Source organism: Notamacropus eugenii, chromosome 4 (genome assembly GCF_028372415.1).
Source record: "Notamacropus eugenii isolate mMacEug1 chromosome 4, mMacEug1.pri_v2, whole genome shotgun sequence".
NCBI classification, from domain to species: Eukaryota; Metazoa; Chordata; class Mammalia; order Diprotodontia; family Macropodidae; genus Notamacropus; species Notamacropus eugenii.
The window spans coordinates 250,817,745-250,842,904 of NC_092875.1; the positions used below are offsets into that span (position 1 = coordinate 250,817,745).

The 25,160-nt window shown below is 37.6% G+C and overlaps 1 protein-coding gene across 4 annotated transcripts in view; it reads left to right on the top strand.

Annotated features, from left to right (window-relative positions):
* PSMA8 (proteasome 20S subunit alpha 8) overlaps positions 1–13,892 on the top strand; it is a 39,952-nt gene extending 26,060 nt beyond the window's left edge. For 2 of the 4 annotated variants that reach the window (XM_072604449.1, XM_072604452.1), the window contains 4 exons: positions 2,273–2,395; positions 8,870–8,989; positions 9,128–9,190; positions 13,455–13,892. In XM_072604449.1, coding sequence (XP_072460550.1) covers positions 2,273–2,395; positions 8,870–8,989; positions 9,128–9,190; positions 13,455–13,547 — 399 coding nt within the window. In that variant the 3' untranslated portion in view covers positions 13,548–13,892. The remainder of the gene's footprint in view (positions 1–2,272; positions 2,396–8,869; positions 8,990–9,127; positions 9,191–13,454) is intronic. The other 2 variants (XM_072604450.1, XM_072604451.1) reach the window with 2 other exon arrangements.
* The last annotated feature ends 11,268 nt before the right edge of the window (positions 13,893–25,160 follow it).

A 25,160-nucleotide genomic window follows, 5' to 3' on the forward strand; every position in this document is an offset into this window, starting at 1 on the left:
AATTGTCTCAGCCCACTCCAACTCCTATACTGCTTCCAAAATGATTGTCCTTAAGTACAAATCTGTCTGTCACTTTTTTTCAATAAACTCTAATGGCTCATGATTGCCTCTAATATAAAATAGAAACTTCTTTGAGCTTTTAAAGTCCTTTATGGTCTTGCCCCAACCTATCTCTCTGTCCTCACTAGAGAGTCTTCCCTGCCCGAGGTACTCTATGATCCAGCCAAATTGGCCTTCTGTCTGTTCCTCAGGCACAGTACTCCATCTACCATCTCTGTGCTTGGCACTATCATCCCCCATACTGAGAAGAACTCCTTCTTCTCATAAAGTTGTCCCCTCTTCCTTAAAGACATTAACTCAAGTACTGCTTTCTGGTCAGTCAGAATGTGTTAGAGGCAATACTTGGACCTAGGTCTTTCTTGACTCCAAGATAGACCTCCTGATCCATTAGGCTATGCTCTTCCCTTAAGGTTTCAGCATCCAGTAGTCCTTGATGTCCACTATTTCCCATCCAAGTGCAAACCATGTTTAAATCTGCTTAGCTTCAGAAATTGGACAAGATCAAGTTTCTTCAGAGTGGTAGGACCATGGACAGTTGATAGAAATATGTTTTTGTTCAGTCATTTTAGTCGTGACCAACCCTTTGTGACCCCCTTTGGGGTTTTCTTAGCAAAAATCATGAAGTGATTTGCCATTTCCTCTTCTCCAGCAGTTCCATTTTGACTTGCCCAGAGTCACACAACTTGGAAGTATCTGAGGCTGGATTTAAACTCACATCTGCCTTACTCCAGGTCAAGTGTTCTAATCACACCACTGAACCACCAGCTGCCTCTTGATAGAAATGTAGAGGTGTATTAAGGAGAAGGCAGCAGTGGTTGCTTCTGTTGGCTTGTGTTTTTATAATTTGTATTTACAAAGTAACAGTTCAATCTTCTAGACATTTTGAAAACCAGCATCTAATTAAATTTCATTCCTTCTCACCTCACAGTGTTGTAAAGATATAGTGCATTATTACTTTTGAATTCTCTTAAGTCCCAAGAAGTTATGCAAGTTTTTAGAAAGGAGATGAGAAACTTTTTTGGAGGGGTTGGCATTGTCACTTGGGAAATGAAGATTTTTAAAGCAAGTCATGTTTATAAAACTTTTATTTTGTACATAGAGATATGCCACATATAACATAGAATGTAAGATGGAGAAAATAAAGATTAGTCCTTTCCCTTTGAGAGAATGCCTTTTACAATCTGTAACCTTAGGTAAATCAGTTAAATTCTTTGGACTTCAGTTTGCTCATCTGCAAAATGAGAAGGTTGGGCAGGATGTCTCCTGAGGTCCCTACTAGCTCTAAAATATGTGGTCGTGTATTATTAATAGACTCTAAGTGTTGAAGGAATTCCCAACGAAGGATGAGTCATTATGGTGTGGGGGAGTCAGGGAGTGTTTAGTTAGGAAAGTGGCAGAAGTCTTTCTGCATATGTATGACAGAAAAAAATAGTGACTATATAACTGGACTTGAAAGTATAGGATAAGAGGTTATTTTAAAACACGTAGGAGGAGCCTCAGTGCTGCAGAGAGAATTCACTTTGTTAGGAGCATTCGGGCTTAGGAGTCTACACTACAGGGGTGTTGCTAGACGCAGCTTCTACTGAGCTCATTATTCAGTTTTCAGTATGAACATTTGGCACCTCAGAAATAAGCAAATAATACAAATTGGGACTTGTCTTATTGCTTGTTTATTATTTATTGTTAAGAGAGGCAGCTGGGGGGTGCAGTGGAGAGAAAGTTGGACCCTGGAGTCAGGAAGACCTGAGTTTAAAACGAGCCTCAGATACTTAATATCTGTGTGATCTTGGGCAAGTCATGTAGTTGCTGTCTGCCTTATTTTTCTCAACTGTAAAATGAGGATAATAATAGCACCTACCTTCTTTGCAGGGTTTTTGTGAGAATCTGGTAAGATATATTTTAAAGTGCTTAACACAGTGCCCTAGCACATTGTAGGGACTGTGTAAATGCTAGTAGCTACTGTTATCATTGATTTCTAGACTTAGGAAAGTGATGGAGAAAATATGAAAAATGCAGATTAAAGGCATGTCATTACCTTTTTTTATATAGAGTCAGCTGTTCAAACACCAGCACATCCTCTGCTTAGCTACCATTGAGAATGTGGTTAGCTATTGAAAATGTAGTTTCTTAATTTTTGCATACAGCCAGAAAATTGCCTTCTATTAACAGTAGCTTACTAAAACTAACAATTATGAAAACTTTTTACCTCCAGAAATATACTCAGAGCAACGGACGCAGACCTTTTGGCATTTCTGCTTTAATTGTGGGTTTTGATGATGATGGTATCCCAAGGTTGTATCAGACCGACCCATCTGGTACTTATCATGCTTGGAAGGTATGCATTACTCTCTTTTATTTAGAAGTAGAGGGAATTCATTCCTCTGAAGTGTTTGCACGTTATCACTTTAGGATGCACAGCAAAGCTGTCTGTCATGTCAAAAATATCAGTCATGACATGAATGTTTCCAGAAGAAATGCCTGCTAGTCACTTATAACACTATGTACAGATGGCTAGAGAAGTCTCTTGATTTATTATAAACATGATGGTCTCCTGTCTTTTGATAAAGGGAGTGGAAAGTACAAGAAATGTTAAATGTTTATGGATGGAAAAAATAATCATGAAATTATTAAATATAGAACTTACTCTTTATAGAGAGGTAGACTGATATAAAAAGGAGAATGAAGACATTCCCAACAAAGGATGAGTCATTATGGTGTGGGGTAGTCAGGGAATGTTTAGTTAGGAAAGTGGCAGAAGTCTTTGTGCATATGTATGACAGAAAAAAATAGAGTGACTGTATAACTGGACTTGAAAGTATCAAGAGTCTTGAGTTCATGTCTCCTTGTTGACGTGTGCTAGCTGTGTGATAGTGGTCAAGTCACCCTCTCTCCAGATATTTCAGCTGTTGTTGTGATAAGTGCTCTTTGGAAACCTAGGAGAATATAAGCAATATATAAGCAATAAGATAATGTTATTAAAAATCTGAATTGTATTTTAGATGCTTGATTTTGTCATACTTTTAAAATTATTTATTAGAAATATTGGAATTTTTAAAGAAATCAGTTATACCTACTTGTAGCTTTTTATAGTTTAATTAAATTAATTTCCATAAAATGTCATAACTTGTATGTCAGGCTGCCCCTCATTTTGCCCCTCTGCCCACCCACCCCAGTCTCTTGACAGCTGACAGTGACTTCCAGTAAGGACAACCTGGATTCAAGGCCAGCTCTGTCATATAGTGGCTGTGTGAACCTTGTACTAGTTACTTAACCCCTTAGTTTGTCTTCCCTCCCTACCCCCTGGGGCAACTTTTTAGGACAATAAATTGCAGCAGAGGTCATGACTTGCTTTAGTAGAGACAGATACTTACTAGGAGTATCATACATGGAGAGAATCATAGGTCCATTTGTCCCCTCCCTCACCCCCAAAACACCGAGCATTCTAATTGCCCCTATTACCAATCTGCCCTCTCTTCTATCATCCCTCCCTTCCCTTGTCCCTATCTTCTCTTTTGTCCTGTAGGGCCAGGTAACTTTCTATACCCCATTACCTGTATTTCTTATTTCCTAGCAGCAAGAACAGTACTGGACAGTTGTTCCTAAAACTTTGAGTTCCAACTTCTCTTCATCCCTCCCTCTCTGCCCGTTCCCTTTGGGAAGGCGAGCAATTCAGTATAGGCCAAATCTGTGTAGTTTTGCAAATGACTTCCATAATAGTCATGTTGTGTAAGACTAACTGTATTTCCCTCCATTGCTTCTATTCTCTCTTTTGATCCTGTCCCTCCCCAAGAGTGTTGACTTCAAGTTGCTCCCTCCTCCCATTGCCCTCCCCTTCACCCCCACTTTCCTGTATTGTAAGATAGGTTTTCATACCAAAATGAGTGTGCACTTTATTCCTTCCTTGAGTCAAATATGGTGAGAGTAAACTTCATGTTTTTCTCTCACCTCCCCTCTTTTTCCCTCCACTAAAAAGTCTTTTGCTTGCCTCTTTTATGAGAGATAATTTGCCCCATTCCATTTCTTCCTTTCTCCTCCAAATATATTTCTCTCTCACTGTTTAATTTCATTTTTTTAAGATATGATCCCATCCTATTCAATTCACCCTGTGCTCTTTGTCTCTGTGTGTGTGTGTGTGTGTGTGTGTGTGTGTGTGTGTGTGTGTGTGTGTGTGTGTAATCCCACCAACTACCTAGATACTGAAAAGTTTCTTTCCATGTAGGAATGTAAACAGTTCAACTTTAGTAAGTCCCTTCTGACTTCTCTTTACTGTTTACCTTTTCATGCTTCTCTTCATTCTTGTGTTTGAAAGTCAGATTTTCTTTTCAGCTCTGCTCTTTTCATCAAGAATGCTTGAAAGTCCTCTATTTCATTGAAAGACCATTTTTTCCCCTGAAGTATTATACTCAGTTTTGCTGGGTAGGTGATTCTTGGTTTTAGTCCTAGTTCCTTTGACTTCTAGAATATCCTATTCCACACCCTTCTATCCCTTAATGTAGAAGCTGCTAGATCTTGTGTTATCCTGATGGTATTTCCACAATACTTGAATTGTTTCTTTCTAGCTGCTTGCAGTATTTTCTTCTTGACCAGGGAACTCTGGAATTTGGCCACAATATTGCTAGGAGTTTCTCTTTTTGGATCTCTTTCAGGAGGTGATCAGTGGATTCCTTGAATACTTATTTTGTCCTCTGGTTCTAGAATATCAGGGCAGTTTTCCTTGATAATTTCATGAAAGATGATGTCTAGGCTCTTTTTTTGATCATGGCTTTCAGGTAGGCCCATAATTTTTAAATTGTTTCTCCTGGATGTATTTTCCAGGTCAGTTGTTTTTCCAATGAGATATTTCATATTCTCTTCCATTTTTTCATTCTTTTGGTTTTGTTTTGTGATTTCTTGGTTTCTCATAAAGTCATTTGCCTCCATCTGTTCCATTCTAATTTTGAAAGAACTATTTTCTTCAGTGAGCTTTTGAACCTCCTTTTCCATTTGGCTAATTCTGCTTTTGAAAGCATTCTTCTCCTCATTGGCTTTTTGAGCCTCTTTTGCCAATTGAGTTAGCCTATTTTTCAAGGTGTTATTTTCTTCAGCATTTTTTTGGGTCTCCTTTAGCAGAGTGTTGACCTGCTTTTCCTGCTTTTCTTGCATCTCTCTCATTTCTCTTCCCAGTTTTTCCTCCACCTCTCTAACTTGATTTCCGAAATTCTTTTTGAGCTCTTCCATAGCCTGAGCCCATGGTATATTTATTTTGGATGTGTGGGATACAGAAGCCTTGACTTCTGTGTCTTTGCCTGATGGCAAGCATTGTTCTTCCTCATCAGAAAGGAAGGGAGGAAATATCTGTTCACCAAGAAAGTAACCTCCTATGGTCTTATTTTTTTTCCCTTTTCTGGGCATTTTCCCAGCCAGTGACTTGACTTCTGAGTGTCCTCTCCACACCCACCACGCCTCCAGTTCTGCCCAGCTAGTGCTTGGGGTCTGAGATTCAAATGCTGCTTCCCAGGCTCAGGGCTTTGGGCAGGGGCGGGGCTCCTATTCAGTGTGAGATTAAGTTCAGGTGCTCAGGTGGTGGCAGGGCTGCCACATGGGGCTCAGTTCCCTCAGGGGGTTTATGTGGAGACCTTCAACAATGGATCCAGGCTTCTGCCTGCTTTGGGAGCCCCTGTCTGCTGCTGCCTCCCGAGGGGGCCTGAGTTATGGGGACACCCTGCTCCCCTCTCAGGCGAGCCAGAAAGACTCTCTCACTGACCTTTAGTGCCCGTGGATGGAGGGACCTGCGCTGTGGCTGGAGATTCTGTCCCTGAAGCCTGCTCGGATCTGCTCCTCTTGGTGCCCTGCAGCCGAGACAGGGCTGGACTCAGCTCTGGGTCCGGTGTGCGATGGACCTTTCGCGTTGGTTGTTCAGGGCTCTCTGGAACAGAAATCTCCTCCACTCCGTTGTTGTGTGGCTTCTGCTGCTCCAGAATTTGTTGGGAGTTCTTCTTCACAGGTGTTTTATGGATTGTGGGTTTGGAGCTAGTATATGTGTATCTTTCTACTCCGCCATCTTGGCTCCTCCCCCTGTACCTTATATTTCTCTTGGCTCTCGTATATCAACTCTTCTATTAAGTTCAGATTTGTTTGTTTTTTTTAAAGTTCTAAAAGTCTGACAATTCATTAAATGTTCATTTCTTTTCATTCAGGATTATGTTTAGGTTTGTTGTATGATATTTTCAGCTGGAACCCCAGTTCTTTTGTGCTTTGATATATAATGTTCCAAGACCTGCAGTCTTCTAGTGTTGCTGCTGCTAGATTTTGTGCGATTCTAATTATGGTACCACCATATTTAAATTATTTTTTTCTTGTTGCTTGTAATATTTTATATTTGAGCTGGTGGTTTTGGAATTTGACTATAATATTCCTATGGGTTTTCCTTGTAGGATCTCTTTCAGGTAGTGGTTGGTGAATTTAAAAAGAAAATTCTAATTTCCCCTCTTGTTCTAATGCTTCAAGATAATTTTCTTTAATTATTTCTTGTATTATTGTATCAAGATTCTTTTTTTGATCATAGCTTTATTTCATGTAGTCCAATTATTGTATTTTCTCTTCTTGATCTGTTCTCCAGATCAGTTTTTGTTATAAGATGTTTCACATTCTCTTCTATTTTTTATTACATTTTTATGTTTATTTACATTAAATATTTATTGATCTCTTCCAACTTTGCTGGCTTCCTCTTGCTCAGTTCTGATTTTCAAGGAGTCGTTTTCTTCCTTAAGATTCAGTAATTCTGCACAACCATGGTTTTTTAAGGATTTGGGTGCCAATGGCTAAGGAGAAGTTAGAAACTGGGGAATGAGGGAATGATTAAGCGATAAGTTACTAGAGGTGACTAAGGACTAAGGGCATAACTAAAGGTTAACTAGCAAGGAGAAGGGCTCCCACAACTTGCTTACCATCTGGAGAATGGATAAACATCTCCTTTCTACCAGTTGGCTACCACAAAAAGTGGGGCTGTTAATATTTCAACTTAGGTGGTGCAAGGGATCTATGCCTTGAGCTAGGAAGGATTCGGGTTCAAATCCAACCTCAGACAATTACTAGTTCTGTCACCCCAGGCAAGTCATTTAAGATGGCTTCACTTTCCTAAACTGTAAAATGAGTATAGTAATACCCCAGGTTGTTGTATCAAATGTATTAATATTTGTAAAGTAATTGTAGCACTTGACTTACAGTCAGTGCTTAATAAATAATTTTACCCTCCCCTTAATCCTTTATAAGATCAATCAACAAGTATTTTTTAATATGTATTATATGAGATGTACTAGGAATTTAAGTATAAAGAATCAAACAATCTCATTCACAATGACCTCATTGATTTAGAGCTAGGAGTACAACCAACCCCCTCTCACTTACAAATGAGGAAAGTGGGGCAGAGAAAGTAATTTGACGTATATCTTCCCAGCTCCAAATCCATTGCCCCTATCCAAAAGACTATTTTGCTTTTGGCATCTATGGGACTTCCGTTTTTTGCACAAAAAAATCCCCCCAAAACAGTAAAATATGCCTGAGCCTTGGGTTCTCTAGATCAAAGGATCTTGGCATTCCAGTCACTTTTCAAACATAGTTTCATGTTACTTTCCAGAATGTTAGAGCCATTTCACAGCTCCATCAACAGTTTGGACCATTTATACAACTAGCCCCTCCATCTTTGACTGTTTCATCTTTGACAATTTATTAATTGTGAGGTGAAAGAAATTTCAGACTTATGTTTGATTTCCATTTATTTTATTAACAACGATTTGCATCCTTTTTATTAAATTTCAATTTTAAGTTCTCAGTTCTCTCCCTTCCCACCCATTGAGAAAGCAAGAAAAAGAAAACCCGTTACAAGTATGTAAACTCATGCAAAACAGATTCTAGGTTTAGCCAACAAAAAAAAAGGGCAAGAAAATATTAAGTCCTGTCAGGTCTGTAAATGAATAGCTTGTTTTATCACAAGTTCTGTGGAATTATGGTTGGTTGTTGTGTTGATCAAAGTTACTAAAGTCTTTCAGAGTTAATCATCTTTACATAATTGCTCATTTTGAATAACTACTTCTCCTACTTCTGCTTACTTCATTTTTACATCAAATCATACAAGTCTTCCCAGGTTTCTTTGGAACCATTCCCTTCACCATTTATTGCAGCATAATAGTCTTCCATCAGATTCATGGGCATCCCCTCATTTCTGTTTCTTTGCCATCACAGGAAGCTGCTATATTTTTGTTCATTTGAGTCTTTTTTCTCTATTCTTTTATCTCTTTGAGGTATAGGCCTAGTCTTACTGTATTACTGGGTCAAAAGTTATGTACAATTTATTAGCTTTTGGGGTATAATTCCAAATTGCTTTCCAGAATAGCTGGACAAGTTCACACCTCCACCAACAGTGCATTAGTGTGCATATTTTCCCATATCCCTTCTAGCATTTGCCATTTCATCATCTTAGCCAATCTTTTGGATGTGAGGTAAAACTTCAGAGTTGTTTTAATTTGCATTTTTCTTATTATTAAGGAGTTATTTTTCTTATGATTATTGATAGCTTTTGTTTCTTTCTCTGAAAACTGCCTGGATCTTCTTTTGTGAATTATTTTTTCATATCTTTGACTGTTTAATCAGAGAGGATTAGTGAAATATGAATTACTAAATATAACATTTGTTAGTCTTTTAAAGTCTAAAATTCCAAGTTTATTCTGGAGAATAAGTCCTATACATAAAACTCTTAGGGCTCAGATTCAATAATTGGAAGACAAATGCATTTATGTTGCAGTAATATTTGTAATTTTTTCTTCATTTTCAGGCAAATGCAATAGGCCGCAGTGCTAAGACTGTTCGTGAATTTCTAGAAAAAAATTACAAAGAAGGCACTATAGCAACTGACAGCGAGGCTATCAAATTAGCAATAAGAGCACTGCTAGAAGTAAGTCATCCAGGACAGTGCTTGGATACCACAAATGGCCTTCAGGAGAGCTTGTTTCCCTCTCCCTGCCTTATTGGTTTATTAAAATATAAAGTGCTTTGTGAAAACACTCCTAATACTGTGCTTTTATCACTCTAGGTTGTACAGTCTGGTGGAAAAAACATTGAACTTGCCATCATAAGAAGAAACCAGCCATTGAAGGTAGAAGTGATTGGTTTAAAAAGGAATATTAAAAAAAAAGTATGAGCTATAAATTTCCTGATAGAAATAATCCTCCTTGACACCTGTGTACCTCAATTAAATGCACGATGTCCCCTAACATCTGGTGATTCCTTGTGACACAACTCCTGATGCTTTCAGCATTGCTACTCAGTCATAATGTACTCAGTTGTAAACAAGCTATATTCATCATTATATGTGCTGTTAAGAGCTTAAAAAGAATAATAAAGGAAATGTATTTGAAGATAAATTTTTTTTTGGTATCAGGTCATAGGGAAAACTCCACTTTTTTCTGGGTAAGACTGTTGGCGTGCAGTTCTGAGGAATACCATGCAGGGTGCCTAGCATATAGTAGGTGCTTAATAAATGCTAATTGATTAGACATAAGAATTCCTGGCAATTATTACATGGTTTTGCCATACTTAACTTGATAGGGCTTTGTTGGTAGCAAACCCTGTGATGCTAAGGAGGAGGGAGGTAGGTGACTGAATAAAGTGTTGGTCCTGGAAGTAAGAAAAAAATGAATTTATAACTGCCCTCAGATACTTATTAACTGTGTGACCCTGGGTAAGTCATTTGATCTCCACCTGCCAGTTTCCTCATCTGTAAAAATGGAGATAGTAGTACCTATCTCCAAAGATTATTTTAAGGATAAAATTATATTTGTAAATCACTTTGCCAACTTTAAAGGACTTTAGACTCTATAAAAGCTAGGTCTCTGTATTTTTGGTTGATATAAGAGATTCCTACTTCCACTTATCTATCCAAGCTTGCTCTCTTCAGAAGATGAAAACAAACACGATACTTTAAACTAAATTTTGCTTTTATCTTTGGGGAGAGCAGAAGCCAACGCCTGGGAGGGTTGTGGTGGGGACACCTATAGAGGAGCCAGCTTGGGTTGGAGCATAGAGTATTTGTAGTATATGAAACAGGATTAGTAAGACAAAATTTTATTGGCATGTAAGTAGTGGTTCATGCCAAAAATACTTACAAGAACAGATCCATGTATTATTAGTAGAACAAGCTTGGATTTTATGTCAGCTTAGATATTCTTGAACCTATGAAAATAATAAAATAACCACAACTAACATTTGCATACTCTTCAAAGTTTGCTCTTCAAAACACTTTACATATTTTGTTAGAATGTTCCTTTGCTAATAATTTTTATTCAGTTGTTCCAATTGTGTCCAACTCTTTGTTGAACCCATTTGGGTTTTTTTCTTGGCAAAGATAATAGAAAGGTGTGCTATTTCCTCCTCCAGCTCATCTTACAGACAAGGAAACTGAGACAAGCAGGGTGGCTTAAACCATCTTCACAAAATTAACAACCATCTGAGACCAGATTTGAATTTAGGAAGATGATTCTTCTTGACTCCAGGCCTGGTGCTCCGTATCACCTAGTTTTCTCTTGCTAACAATTGCCCTACCCTTAAAAAACAATACCCAATTCTTATAATTTTAACTAAAAACAGATTTTAATTTTGTTTAACTTTTATTTAATATATTAATATATTTGGTATGTTGATATATTTAATGTATTTATTTAATTTTAACTAAAAATATATATTCCCTCCCCTCAGTTATAGTCCATTAAACTTCATATTTGCCATCCACTTCATCCTAGACTCCTCTTCCCTTTTATATCCACTGTACTGTTTCACTCTGAGTCTCCTCCTGCAATTTATTATACAATTTAAAGTAGATACATAAGATTTAGAATTCAAATTATCATGGGATCCTAGATTTATAGCTTTAGACCTTGAAGATCATCTGGTTTGGGTCATTGATTTTAGAGTCAAGGAAGCCAAGACCCAGAGGTATTAATGACTTGCCTTAAGTCACAGAACCTAGTGAGTATCAAAGCCAGGATTTGAACCCAAGTTTTCTGACAGTAGGTCCAGAGTTCTTTTCATTATACCATATGGCAACAAATTAACAGGTTATTTGCTTCCAAAATTTACTATCATTGAAGAATTATGTATTTATCTGAATATTTTTATCTTTAAGGTACTTTGGAGCTTTAGTTTTAAAACATAAAATCCAAAACCATTGTAACAGGTTCTTAAATTTTTTTTCATGTTATTGTAGAAATTAAATGAGAGGATAGCAAAGAGAAGATTTGGAATGAGAGGTTTCACAGGAGCTTACATGTTCAATACTCTCTTTTAAAAAATAATAGCAGAAACCTCCAAAAGAAGCAAAACTTCATGAAATCTTTTTAAGAAAATTTAAGAGTAGGCAAAAATGAAGGTAAAAGGAAGTTTTTTTGCGTTGTTCATTTGTTTGAGTTGTGTCTGACTCCTTGTGACCCTATTTAAGGTTTTCTTGGCAGAACTACTGGAGTGGTTTGCCATTTCCTTCTTCTCATTTACTGATGAGGACATGGGCAGACAGGGTTAAATGATGTGCCCACATAGCTAGTAAATGTCAGAGGCTGGATTTGAAATCAGATCTTTCTGACATAATGCTAAGCATTATGTTCTCAGCTCCTTTAGTGTTTGTATTGTGTATATCCAAAAGCTATCATGGAGGATGGAACATAGTATAATACGTGTTTTACACATAAAGGCTTGTTGATTGAGTAGTAGAATAGACAATATTTGGCCATTGATTGGATTATTAGAGGTTGAAGGGATAGGGAAGAGTCAAGGATGATGTCAGAAGTTACAAACCTAGGTGACTTAAAGAGGTTGTCAGTACCCCTAACAGAAATAGATGTTAGAGGAGGGTTGTATTTATCTGGCTGTAAGTCTAATGAATTCCATTTTGTACATGTTGAGTTTAAGGTGCTTATAGGACATCCAGAAGAAAAGTCCACCAAGCAGTTACCTATGCTGGACTGAGGATAAGTAGAAAGGTTAGGGTTGTATGCACATAGATTGAAGAATCATTTACATAATAATGATATGTGAACTAATGGGAAGAGAAATTCTCCTTTCCTCTAGTTAGCTAGGAAAGAAGAGAGAAATTTTTCTTAATCCTCTATCCCATTTATTTTTGTGTTTATTTCCCTATTTATTTTCGTCCTCTGTTAATTCAGTTACTGAGGAAAATAGATGAAAAAATACGATGCCACTCAAATAGTGAAGAAAAAGGAGAAATCATATGATTCATTCTCTCTAATAAAACAGATTATGAGTGGCAATAGTACACTACAACTAAAGCAGTATGACAAAGGCAAGTTTTTTGCCTCAATTTTTTTTCTTTGACATTTCTGGACTGTAATATTAATGAGATTTCTGTAAATGAGAGTTAAAGATTTTTTCCCCTGCCCATAAATAGACCTCAGGTGAAACTCATTAAAGGAAGCTTGATTAGGGGAGGCTTGTTTTGTAGGAAGGCGCACTGTTTGTTGATTAATAAGGCACTGGGTCGTGACGGTCATGATGGTCATGATGCCCTCTAGCTCTGAAAAGTATATATATTCTCTGAGGTGAGGGTTTGCTTTGGGTCTTACTCTTTGGAAGAAGGTTCATGTGCCAGATGAGACTGTAGGTAACCGTTAAGAAACCCCCCTCCCAGCACCCCTTTGAAAACCCAGGTATTGGTGCTTCTCTGCTAACTAGTTACATATGTATGTAATGGTCAAACAGTTGAATCTGATGTATGTATTGCTTGTGGTCAAACAGATGCCTTGTCTGTTGGTCTTCATTTCTCCGCTTATATTTTCTCTTTTGGCGAATGTAATTAAGGAAGATTGTTGACTCCTCAAAAGTTGCTTTCCTTTTAGAAAAGCAGGTCTAAGAACCTGTACTTGCAGGCCATCCTGGATGTGTCAGGGTGCTTGCTTCTACATGGGCCTAGTGATTTTGAAAAAGAAACACTACAGGAATCTGGTACACTATCATATTAAAGTGGGGCTTTTAAAATTTAGAATTTTTATTATTTGGTTTTTTAAATTTATGTATTTTGGAAGCAGTTGGAAGCAAGTTCCTTACCCCAGGGTCACATAGCTAGTAAGTGTCTGAGGTTAGATTTGAGTTAAGATCCTCTTAATGCCAGGGCCAGTGCTGTGTACCCAGTGTACCACATTGCTATCCTAAAATTGATATTATTTTAGAATGATGGAGGTCAAATGCATTTCTATAAACCTTTCTATATAATCTAAAAAAGTGACTTATTTCATCTTTAATTTGCTATATTCAAAGGGTAAATCATTAACCCATGTATTTTTCTGAATATTTATTTTATAGTTAATCCAAAATCAGTGTGACAGATTTTTAAGTTAAATTTTATTTCATTTCAGATGTTTAGTGCCAAAGAAATTGAATCCCAAGTTGTGGACATAGAGAAGGAAAAGGAAGAAGCAGAGAAGAAAAAGTCAAAGAAGATGATCTAATGCTATGTTCTTGTGCCACTTGAAAAATTGATACCTTTCAGCAATTTACTAGTTTTATAGAAAGTATATTACCTAATATGTTTGCATTGTTGAGTACACAGTTTTTTGTCTGAGCTTTTGGGCCACAATTTGTACTTTTTTTTTCCATCTGCTATATAAAATTTTCAGAAAGATGATTCCAGTAATAGTTGAAAGCACTGGGATTTTATTATCCAGTCAAATTCCAAGGCTTTTGCCAGATGGGATTTTCTCTAAGCATATATTTGATATAGCAGTTTGAATTTATAGACATAAAAAAATTGTTTGAAATTAAATATTCAATAAAGTATAAACATTTTACTATCAGTTGTGTGTTTCTCTAATACTTACTATCCTCTCTTCAAAAGTAACCTATATGTTATGTTGAGTAGCAGTTTTCTGAGTTAAGTTAAAAAGTTGCAGCATCATTGTTTGGGAGTCAAGTCATGTCAACAAGCATTTATTAAGTGCTTAGTATTTGCAAGACACTGCCTAAACATTGGATTTAGAGCTGGAAGGAAAAAATCAGGATCCTTCAAGCCAGGTGCTTTGACTTTTTAGGAATTCTTGAGATATCCTAATCCAGCTGTGTCAAAATCAAATAGAAATGGGGCTGTGCTAAATTGTACTTAAGGATCTCTGCAGGTGCGTATTGACTTAGAACACCACCTATTGACATTATCTCTGTTAACTTCAATTTTCATTTATTTTGTTAAATATTCCTCACTTCATACAGCTAGTAAATGTCAGAAGTCGTACTCAAACTCTGGTCTTCCTGACTCCAGGCCCAGTATTCTAGCCGCCGTGCCACCTAGGTGCCCAGATGAGGAATAGGAAGGACATGTTCAGAAATGTTTAATGTAAAAGCAAAAGATGCTCCATAAAACTTTTTTTTGACATTAATTATAATAAAAAACTTTGATGAGGAAAAAATTGTAAAAAGAGGATCTCTTAAGAACTCTGATCTTCAAAGAATCAAAATTTTAGGAGACCCAAAACAAGGAAAAGCAGGACTTTTCAGGGCAGAGGCAATGAGCAAGGGCATTCCAAGCGTTGGGGTTGCCAAGTGCAAAGTCACGAAGAAAGGAGATGAAGTGTCATTTGTGAGAACAGAGAATTCCAGTTTGGGTCAACTAGTACCAGAATGGGGAAGATTGGGACCAGGTTCTAAGGAGCTTTAAAAGCTAAATAGAGGAGTTTGTATTTGATCCTGGAGACAACAGGGAACCATTGGTGTTAGTTAAATAGGGTCACTTAATCACATCTGGACTTAAGAAAAATTATTTTGGTGTTAGTTTGTAGTGTCAACCAGCCTCTCTCCTGTGGATACTGGAGCCCCTCAGAGCAAGCTAGAGATGAGAGACAGGAATCAAACAAGTCTAATTTCAAAGTAATAGCAATGGCTTGCAAGCAAGGAAGGGATTTAGACACATGCCAGGACCCTGTCCTTAGCAGGGGGCCTGAGGCAGTGTGGGGAGATCTCAATACTTCTACCAATGCCTGTGCTGTAGTTGTAGCCCTGACAGTGAGACAAGTCTGATAGCAAGGCTTCAAGACCAGAACATGGATATTATAGCAGGGATTTTTCTGAGCTCAGAATGCTTGGTACTGGTCAAAACAGTACAATAATTGTGATTTTACCAGAGGGTGAGATCATTCATAGGAAGAGTGCAAAGGATTGTTGTTATGCCAAGCTCAGGGCACAACTTGCTTGCTGGGCCTTAGCTCTGGAAAATGGGGTGTCTTCTAATATCTCCACATTTGGATGGTTTGAAACAGTGAGAGATGAGGCAATGAGTCCAACTAGGATTAGGTTAATACAGTAATCTAGAGGTGAGGTGATGAGGGGCGGAACTAAGGTAGTAGTCATAGGAAGAGAGAGAAAGGGTTGAATAGGAGGGTTGTTCAAATAGAAAAGGTGATATTTGGCTCCTGATTAGATAAAGGGGTTCGTGAAGGAGTGAAGAGCCAGGGACAAAGCTGAGGGTATGAACCTCAGAGGCAGTCAGGGTGGTGTCACCTATCAAACAGGGAAGTTTGGAAGAGAGGAGGATTTTGGAGGAAAAAAAAGGACTGACAATATTCAAATATGTTGAGTTTTAGATGTCCCTGGGACATCGAGTTTGAAATACCAAATAGGATTAAAGCTCTTGGGAAAAACTGGGCATAACCCTTCATATATATGTATGTGAAATTGCTCTGGTTCTTATTGATTAACCAATAATTGATCCCTGCCCAAGCCTCACTCATTGTTCGGGTTTTGATGGTTCAGAATGGATGTAAATAGCAATTGGTTATGTTTTGATCAGAAACTCAGGGTCTTTCCCTCCCTGACGGATAACTTTTGTGAAGACAAACTAGGCCATCTTTGCCTCAATTCTTACCTGGTTTAATTACCAAATGGGCATTGCCCTAGATGAACTGGAAACTGCGAAGAACCTTAGTTTAAGAAGGCCATGGTCTCCCGCTGCACTAGGAGCCATCGCCAGTCATCTTGACTTGTCTTCCACTGGACTCTGATGACTCTGGAGGAGAGAGTGAGGCTGATGATTTTGCACAGTACTGCCTCACTTAAATCCAATTCACCTGCCAGTCAGGACATCACCCTCCTGATGTCAGCGGTCCTCTTTGAGAATGAAGGGGGAAAAATAATAGCCACAATATGCGTGTGAATTTATGGATCACATGTATACATGTTAATTGAATATGAATTCAATTGTATATGTGTAGTTGTGTATGTATGCATATATGTATGTCTATGTACACACACACAGAGTCCGTCAAGGAATATTTAAACCCATGGAAGCAGATAAACTTGTCAAGATAGGACGTGATGTGAGAAGACAACAGGACCTAACACGGAACCAGGGGAAAACCTATAGTTAGAGTAATGATGGATATATGATGAGCCAAAAAGGAGCAATTAAACAGGTAAGGGAAAAAAAGATAGAGCATCTAGGAGGAGATGGTGATGGATAGTATGAAATGTAACAAGAAAGAGAAGCATAAAGACTTGCATGGACCATCAGATTTGGCAATTAAGAGATCACTGGTAACTTTGGAGAGAGCAGTTTCAGTTAAATGGTGCTACTGAAAGACTGCAGAGGGTTAAGGAATAAATGAAAGGAGAGAAGGTAGAGGTAGCAAACGTTAGCTTTTAAAAAAGGTGTGATAACGAGAAATATAACATTAGCTTGAGGGAATGATAAAAGCTAGTGAAGATTTGTTTTTGGTTTTCAAGGATAGGGAAGACTTGGGAATGTTTCAAGGCAGTAAGGAAACAGTTAAGGAGGAATTGGAGAGAGATTGAAGAATCAATCTGATGGAGGAGATGGAAGGGGATATGATCAAGTGACAAAATTGTATACAAGCAAGTAGGGGAAGTACTTGTCCTATGTGACACAATTGGTCCATATGCATAGTGTTTCTCTGTTAGTAATTGTGTCTTAGAGTAGCCACTGCAAGGTACCAAATCTATATAAGCCACCAAATGGTGCATACCAGATCATTTAATAGGCAGAAACAACTCAGTCTCCAGGTTTTTTCTGTTGTCCTGGTTTCCATGTTTCAATCTAAGGGTACAAATTAATTCCACCCCCAAATCCTAATTCTCTTTTTTTCATTTTGCTCTTACCTACTTAGGGTCCCTTATCTTACTCTCCTCAGTGCAGCGCCAAAGAAGGGAAGGGGAATAAGCATATAAATTACATTAATATGTCCTATATTTATACATAATGTATTATATCACATGGGCAATTAGATTGCACTGTATTTAGAACTCCAGGTCTAGAGTAAGGAAGACCTGAGTTCAAATCCAACCTCAGTCACTCAACTAACTTACTAGCTGTTTCATCATTTGTAAAATGAGCTGGAGTAGGAAATGGCAAACCACTGCTGTATCTCTGCCAAATGAGGTCACAAAGAGCTGGACATGGCTGAAATCACTGAACAACCACCACAACCAATTATATTACATATTATATAATGTTATATTTAGAGGCTGCTAGGTGGTACAATGAATAGAATGACAGATGTGGAGTAAGGAGTTCAAATTAAAACAATTATTACTTTTGTGACCATGGGCAAATCATTCAAACTCTCAGTTTTCTCATCTGTAAAATGAGCTGGAGAAGGAAATGGCAAACCACTCCAGTATCTCTGCCAAAAAATCCCCAAATGGGGTCACCAAGAGTCATGACTCAAAAACAACAAAAATGGTGTTATAATTCCCATTTTATAATTGAGAAAACAGGCAAAGAAATCACTGGGTATCAGTGCTAAATGCTTTACTAAAGTGAAATAAAAATTAAAATGCATCAGCATTAAGATCCAAAGTGGCTAAACCTACTTCTGGTAAAATCTGAATTTTCAAATGTCCCACCCTCTCCTCTGCCCCTTGGCCCCAAACCTTTAGCAAGGACAGATACACTCATAGCTTTTTCAGTACATGAAAGCTATTAAGCATTCTTGGGCCAACAATCCAAGGGAGTGAAAAATTAGCTCACCACTAGCCGCCTTAACTTTTTTTCTTGGTAGTGGCAATCATCTGTTCCAGCCCCTATTTACCACTCCACCCTCTCCCCAGGTAACTTGATTTTGTTAGGTCCTGGTGTCTGCCTCTCCTTCCAAGGTGACCTTGTTTGTTTCGGCTTTTCTATACAACAAGAAGAGACTGTTTGACTTCTGTCTTTGTATCCTCAGTGCTTAGTCTGGGACTTGATACCTCATAGGGGCTTAATCAATGCTGTTGATTGATTGATTTGGGTGAGGAACACCAAGTCTCTTACCTGGCACTGGTTCTTTTTCCATAACTCCTCTCAGTGTGAAGTAGACATTGAAGTGGACATGGTGCTCCACAAAGCACTGTGTGTCCCTTCAAGAAGTCCTTGTCAGATCACACAACATTCTGACACTTCTTCAGCAAAGACTAGTTCAGATGTTTCTCTTTGGCCCCTGAAGATCCAAAAAGCAGAAAAAAAACAGTGAAACAGGTATTTCAGCATGGCCTACTTACCTTGGGATGAATGTTCCAGGATACCTTTTTCTTTAAAAATTAGTATTCACTCTTTTTGCTTCTAGTTATTTCTGGAAATTTGATGGGTATGAATCACATTTTTCATTATTATTTCATTATTATTCACCATTTTCAAATGATTGTTGGCATTTTGATTCCTCTTATTGACTTTATTCTTTGATCATTTTATTCATTAGACATACTCTTAAATATTTTATCAGTTCCCTATACGTTGTCAAGATTTTAATGTGTCTTGCTTAAAAAAGATTTTTAAAAAGATTTTTTGTTTTTATTATTAGCAATAATTACAACTAGCTTTTCTATAAGGCTTTGATGTTTGCAAAGAGCATGTAAAAATTAGTTCATTTTATTCTCACAAGGAACCCAGGAGGCAGGTGATATTATCATCCTCATTTTCCAGATGAGGAAAGTGAGGCTGAAGGAGGTTTTTATTTTTATATTTATCATACACATTTTTGTTACAGAGAAATTTTTTTTTAATTTTTTTTTTGGTATAGATTATATCTATCTTATCCCCAATGGTTTCCACTAGTTAACAAGTACATTTTTTCTCTCTGCACAATTGAGATAAATATATCATTCCATTTTTTCTTCCTCTTTGAATAGTTCTTTTTTATTTTTAAGTCTATGAGCCAGCTGGAATTTATTGTGGCATATGGTATGAGATATGGGTCCAGATTTATTTTCTGTTATATTTCCAGCCAGTTTTCCCAACAATACTTACTAGATTCTTTACTCATTTTTTCTCTAAGTTTATCAGAAAGTAATGTGTATTTGTTTGATTGAATATGTGGTATATTATATTCCACTTATCTTTTTTAAAAAATGATTCCTTTCTTAATACTAGTGAGTTTCAATGACAAGAGATTTATCATAGGCCTTAAAGTCTGGAAGCACAAGTCTATTTGGCTTCTAACTTTTTTTTTCTTCATGGTCCTTCAGAGTCAATCAACAAGTTTGATTGATCTGAGTCCACATTTTATAGAACAGACCCTTTTATTAAGGGGATTTTTTCTGTGAAGTCTGAATTCAGTCAAAGGGCTGCGCTTGGGGACCTAAAGGGCCACATATGACCTTGAGGCCACCAGGTTCCCCACCCCTGGTCTAGATGATTCCCTTAATGCCAGTGCCTTCCTTTTGAGACGATCTCCAGTTTATCCTGTACAAATCTTGTTGGTGCATAAATTATCTTTGTTCTCTAATCTCTAATCCTAAAGATTTAGGATTAATCTTTAAGATAAATCAGTCAGTATTTGTTAACTACTTCCTATGTTCCAGGCCAGTGACACTGGATCAAAGAATACAGGTTGGGAAGTAGGGTATTAAGAAATCTGTAAAGGTAAGAGGGAGCTAAGTTATGATGGGCTTTGAATGTCAATCACAGGATTATGCACTGATCCTGGAGGCAATAGGGAGCCACTGGAGTTTACCTAGTTAGGGAGGGATGACATAGTCTGACCTGGTTTTTTTTTTTCTTAAGGAAAATCATTTTAGTGGCTGAAAGGAGGATAGATTGGAGTGGTGAGAGACTTAAGGCAAGTAGACCCCCACCAGCATGCTATTCAGTAGTCCAGATGTAAGGGCCTGTACTAGAGTGGGGACAGTGTCAGAGAACAGAAGCGGACATATTGGAGAGATATTGTAGAGGTGGGATCAACAGGCCTTGACAACAGATTATGTGTGGAAGGTGAGAGAGATGATGAGGAATTGAGAATAACACTCTGGCTGAGAGCCTGAGGGACTGAGAGGATAGTGATGCCCTCTACAGTAGGAGGGGGACAAGGTTTAGGAAAAAGGATAGTTCAGGTTTGGACATGTTGAGTGGAAGGATAGCTCTAGCGAGGCGGGGGGGGGGGGGGCAGGCAGACTCCTCAAGGGAGACAAAGTCCATCAAAATGGAGAAATCCCTGATCAACTCATCTTATATTAGGATCCTAAGAATTCTCTGAACTTGCTGTGTCTTTTTCTATTCTAGGAAGTTTTTTCTCATTATTCCCTAAAATAGGGTGTCTATTTTTCTTTTTCTGATACCTTCTAGAAAATTATTAGTAAAAGTTTGTAATTACTTGTTTTGTCTTCCAAATCTGTTTTCTACTGTACTGTATTCTACATATTCATTAGTTGATTCCTAAGATGTTATTCCCTGAACTTTTTCTTTAATCTTATTTTCATTATCTCTTGATCTTTGTTCAACTCCATTTACTGTGCTATTTTTATTTCTACTGAAATTTTTCAGTTCTTTTACACTATCGTAGAGGAGATATGTGGAACTTCCATATGATATAAATATAGATGGCTCAGTTGTAGCATAGATGGATGTCTGATTTGAGACCTGGTTCATCATATCTATAAAGAAAACTGAGATTTCCTCCTTTATGGGCACTAGAAAGAAGGCAGAATTGAGGACTGCCCTGGCTGGTTGATCTCTCACCTTTCTATCTCCATGAAAGGTATTGGGCTATACTAATATCTATATATTATACTTCAGCTCTCTGCAGTCTATGGATATGATAAGGGTTCAGAATAAAAGATACTTTCCCTTGTAATTCCCAAGGGGAATTCTCTTTCTATTCCCTCCTCTTTCTCCTCCTTCTCCCCTGACCCCGCACTGTCCCACCAAGCATATATAGGTAAGCAAAACAAATTCCTCCACTGATCATATCTCAGTCTGCATTCCTGAGGCCATCACCTCTCTGTCAGAAGATGGGTAGCATGTTTCATCACCAGTCCTTTAAGGATTGTGGTGGGTCATTGTTTTGATCAAAGTGCTAAAGTCTTTCAAAGTTGTTTGTCCTGACAATAATATTGTTATTGTATAAATAGTTTTCCTAATTCTTCCCATTTCATTCTGTATCTGTTCATACATGTCTTCCCACGTTTCTCTGAAACCATCTTTTTTATAATTTTTTATAAAGCATGATCATATTCTATCATTTTCATGTACCATAATTTGTTCAGGCATTCCTCAATTGATAGGCACCCCCTTCAGTTTCCAATTCTTTACCCTTACACAAAGAGCTGGTGTAAATATTTTAGTACATAAGGATGCTTTTCTCCTTTTAAAAACATTTCTTTGGGATATAGCTCTAATTTTGATATCATTGGGTCAAAAAGTATATACAGTTTTAATGACTTTTGGGGGCATATTGCCAAATTTCTTTCCAGATTTGCCAGACTAGTTCCCAATTCCATCAACCGTGTGTTAATATGCCTATTTTCCCAGAACTCCTCCAGTATTTATAATTTCCCTTCTGATGGGTGTGAGGTGGAACTTCAGAGTTCTGTGTATCTGTGTTCTCTAGTTATTAGTGATGTAGAGTATTTTTAATATGGCTTTTGTCGTATGGATTTCTTCTTCTGAAAAGTATGTGTTCATATCCTTTGACCTTTTAGCAATTAGGGAATGGCTCTTATTAATCAGTTTTCTATGTGTTTTATAAATGAAACCTTTATCAGATAACCTTGTGCAACACAATGGAGCTCTTACAAAAGAGGAATATTTACTTTCTAAGATATAATCACAAATCCTTACCACACAGGAGGCATAATTCCCCTTTCCACCTCAGCCTCTGGAAAGGAGAAAGGGATTAGCTTCATAGGTTAGCTCAGTGCTTCTACAGCCCAGTCCTGGTTCCAAGTTCAAAATCCTCCTGGGGCTCAAGTCCAAGGCATTCTAGCTTCTCAGGGTTTCCTTGCTGGGGTGGCTAACTATGCTATCCCAGCATGGAAGCCCTGGGAAGAATTGTCCTGCCTACAGTCCTGGCTCCAAGGTTTCCAAGACTCTACCTCTGGTTCCATGGGGATTGCCTCTAGCACCTGGAAACAAGGACAGATAACAAAAGCAAAAAGTAACACACCTAGACCCACTTCTAGAGCTTGGGTTAAAGAGGGAGAGCAGGGGATGGACAGGGCCCAAAGCAAGGTTATACTTGCCACAAAGACTTTCCCCCCATATACCTGCTGTTCTAATTTTAGCTGCATTGGTTTTCTTTGAGCAAACACGTTTTAATTTTATGTAATCGAAATGCCCAAATTTTTTCCTGCAATCCTCTATCTCTTGTTTTGTCATAAACTCTTCCCCTAACCATAGATCTTAGAGGTAATATCTTCCTTTACCATCTAATTAATTTATGATATCTCCTTTTATGTCATAGACTCATTTGGAGTTTATCTTGGTAGACAGTGTGAGATGTTTCATACCTAGTTTCTGGTAGACTGCTTTCCATAGTTTTTGTTGAATGTTGATTTCTTACCCCACTAACAGATATTTGTTTTTATCAAAAATTAGGCTACTGTGCTCTTGTTTAGGATCATGATTGCTCTCCCTTCCCTTCTAGCCTTTTTTTATTTCCAATGAAACATTATTATGTTTTCTTTCTGCTTGATTTCACTTGATATATAAGGATATCTACCCTCCAGCTTCTTACTTAGAGTTTATTTTGCTTAGAACTAATTCCTTCCTTAATCTACTTTCCCTCTTATTCACTCTTATCCTTTTCCCTCCCTATTTCCCCATTGAGTAGAATATATTTCCATATATTTGTATGTTTGTGAATCTGTGTGTGTATGTATATGTGTTCTTACTTTGATCAGTTCAGATGAAAATGAGGTTCAAATGTTGTCTGATAAAAGATCTTAAGTGAACAAAGACTTATGTTCTTCATAGTTCCTTATCTAAAACCCTAAAGTGGAAAAAAAAGGATAAGAGACAATAAACCCCTAGAAATAGGAACCATAGAGAAAGGAAGAAAGGAAAGAAGGAAGGAAGGAAGAAAGAAAGAAGAAAGGAGCTGTGTCTGCCCTGTTCTCCCTCTTTGTGTAATATTCTACTCAATTATGTAAGATAATTTCCCCTCATCCTTTCTCCTCCTTCCCGTACCCTAGTATACTCTAGCATATCCCTTTCCCCTTTCTGGTTTTCTTTTAAGATCAGCAAAACATTACAAAACTACTTCAGGCCCTCTGTCTTATTACACAGATCGACAGACATAGACTGTCTCTATGACTCCTCATGTTGATAAAGTTCTAAAGGAACACATATATCGCCTTTCCATTTTAGAATGCAAGCAGTTTATCCTTGTGTTGGTTCCCTCCCACATGTTTTTCTCTTTATGTTTCTTTTAACAACTGTGTCTATAGTTCAGTTTTTCTGTGAAATTTTGGTCTTTTCATCAAAAATGTTTTGAAGTCTTTTCATTGATTCAACCACGGAGTGATAATGATCTCACCGAAGGAACTCTGCTCTTAGCAGTCTCCAGTCTTGCGAGCACAGTGAATTGAGGGACACAGTGGTGAGAGTCAACTTCCTCACATATTTGTGACTCTAGGAAGATCTTTAGTCCAGCATTCAAAAGGTTATGCTTGCCTCTCTCTAGCTCATTCCCTCGAGTGTCTTCCAATAATCTGAAACCATGTCTCCCTTATTTATGCCATACACATCAAACGTCTTTTGGCCAATCAGGAACTTCAGCCCCTTACACAACTCAGTACAATTTACAGCATGCAATATTATGAGAACTGCCTGCATTGTATGGTTTGAGATATTACACTGTTTTTGATTTTCACTATTTACTTGTCTCGTCCTATATTTTTTAAAAAATAAATTATCATCTTAAAATCCAGTTAGTCAATTTATTTTTTATTATATTTACATTACTTTTAGAGATATTTCAAGTTGCATTTCTAAAGAGGTTTTATTCCTGAATTACAGAATGTCGTGTCAGATTTTTTCTTTGGTTTACTCATTACTTGTAGGACAAATTTATTTGCTTCTCTCTTTCTTCTTACCTTTCTTCTTTTTTTCTTTCTTCCTTCACTCTTTCTTTTTTAATTTTTTCTTCCTTCTTTCTTCCTTTCTCTCTGGTTCCTATTTCTAGGGATTTATTGTCTCTTTTTCTTTTTTTCACTTTAAAAAACGTTTTAGATAAGGAGCTGTGGAGGATCTAGGTCTTTATTCATTTAAGATCTTTTATCTCCCTTTTACCTCCCCATTATTATAGGATTGAGATGGACAGGCACTGGGATAGCCTGGCCTATAATCTCCTGCTCTGTACTGGTAAAAGGTAGAGATAAGTCAAAGTAGTTCCCTCAGAGTATGTAGTGTAATTTTTATGTTGAAGGCCTCTGCCTCTGAATCTTAGAATTAAACTCCTCCTGTGGTGTGGCCTATTGAATTCTCATTCTCTTTTCAGTCCCCTGGTGATATTGTCTCTCTCTTCCATTTATCTAACTTTCTTTCGGGAGTGGTGATAGTAGCAGCAGGGGTCCTGTCAGAGGCTTCTTAGATAGGAACTATAGCAGTTTAATATACTCCGCTTTAGATTACTATGCATCTCCCAAATCTACTCTTTGAATTGGTACTGCTCCAATTTGACAAGTAGCTATTAGTGGCATAGATCCTTGAGGATGGTCAGATAAATTATTTATGCTGTGTGGGGGTCCTTGTAGTAGATGCAGATTAGCTATTAAAGGTAAGTTACTCTCTCACCTCCCCAGTCTAGCAGGACTTTTTAATAACAACAGCAGCGGCAGCATTTATATAGGATTTATTCTGTCGGCAC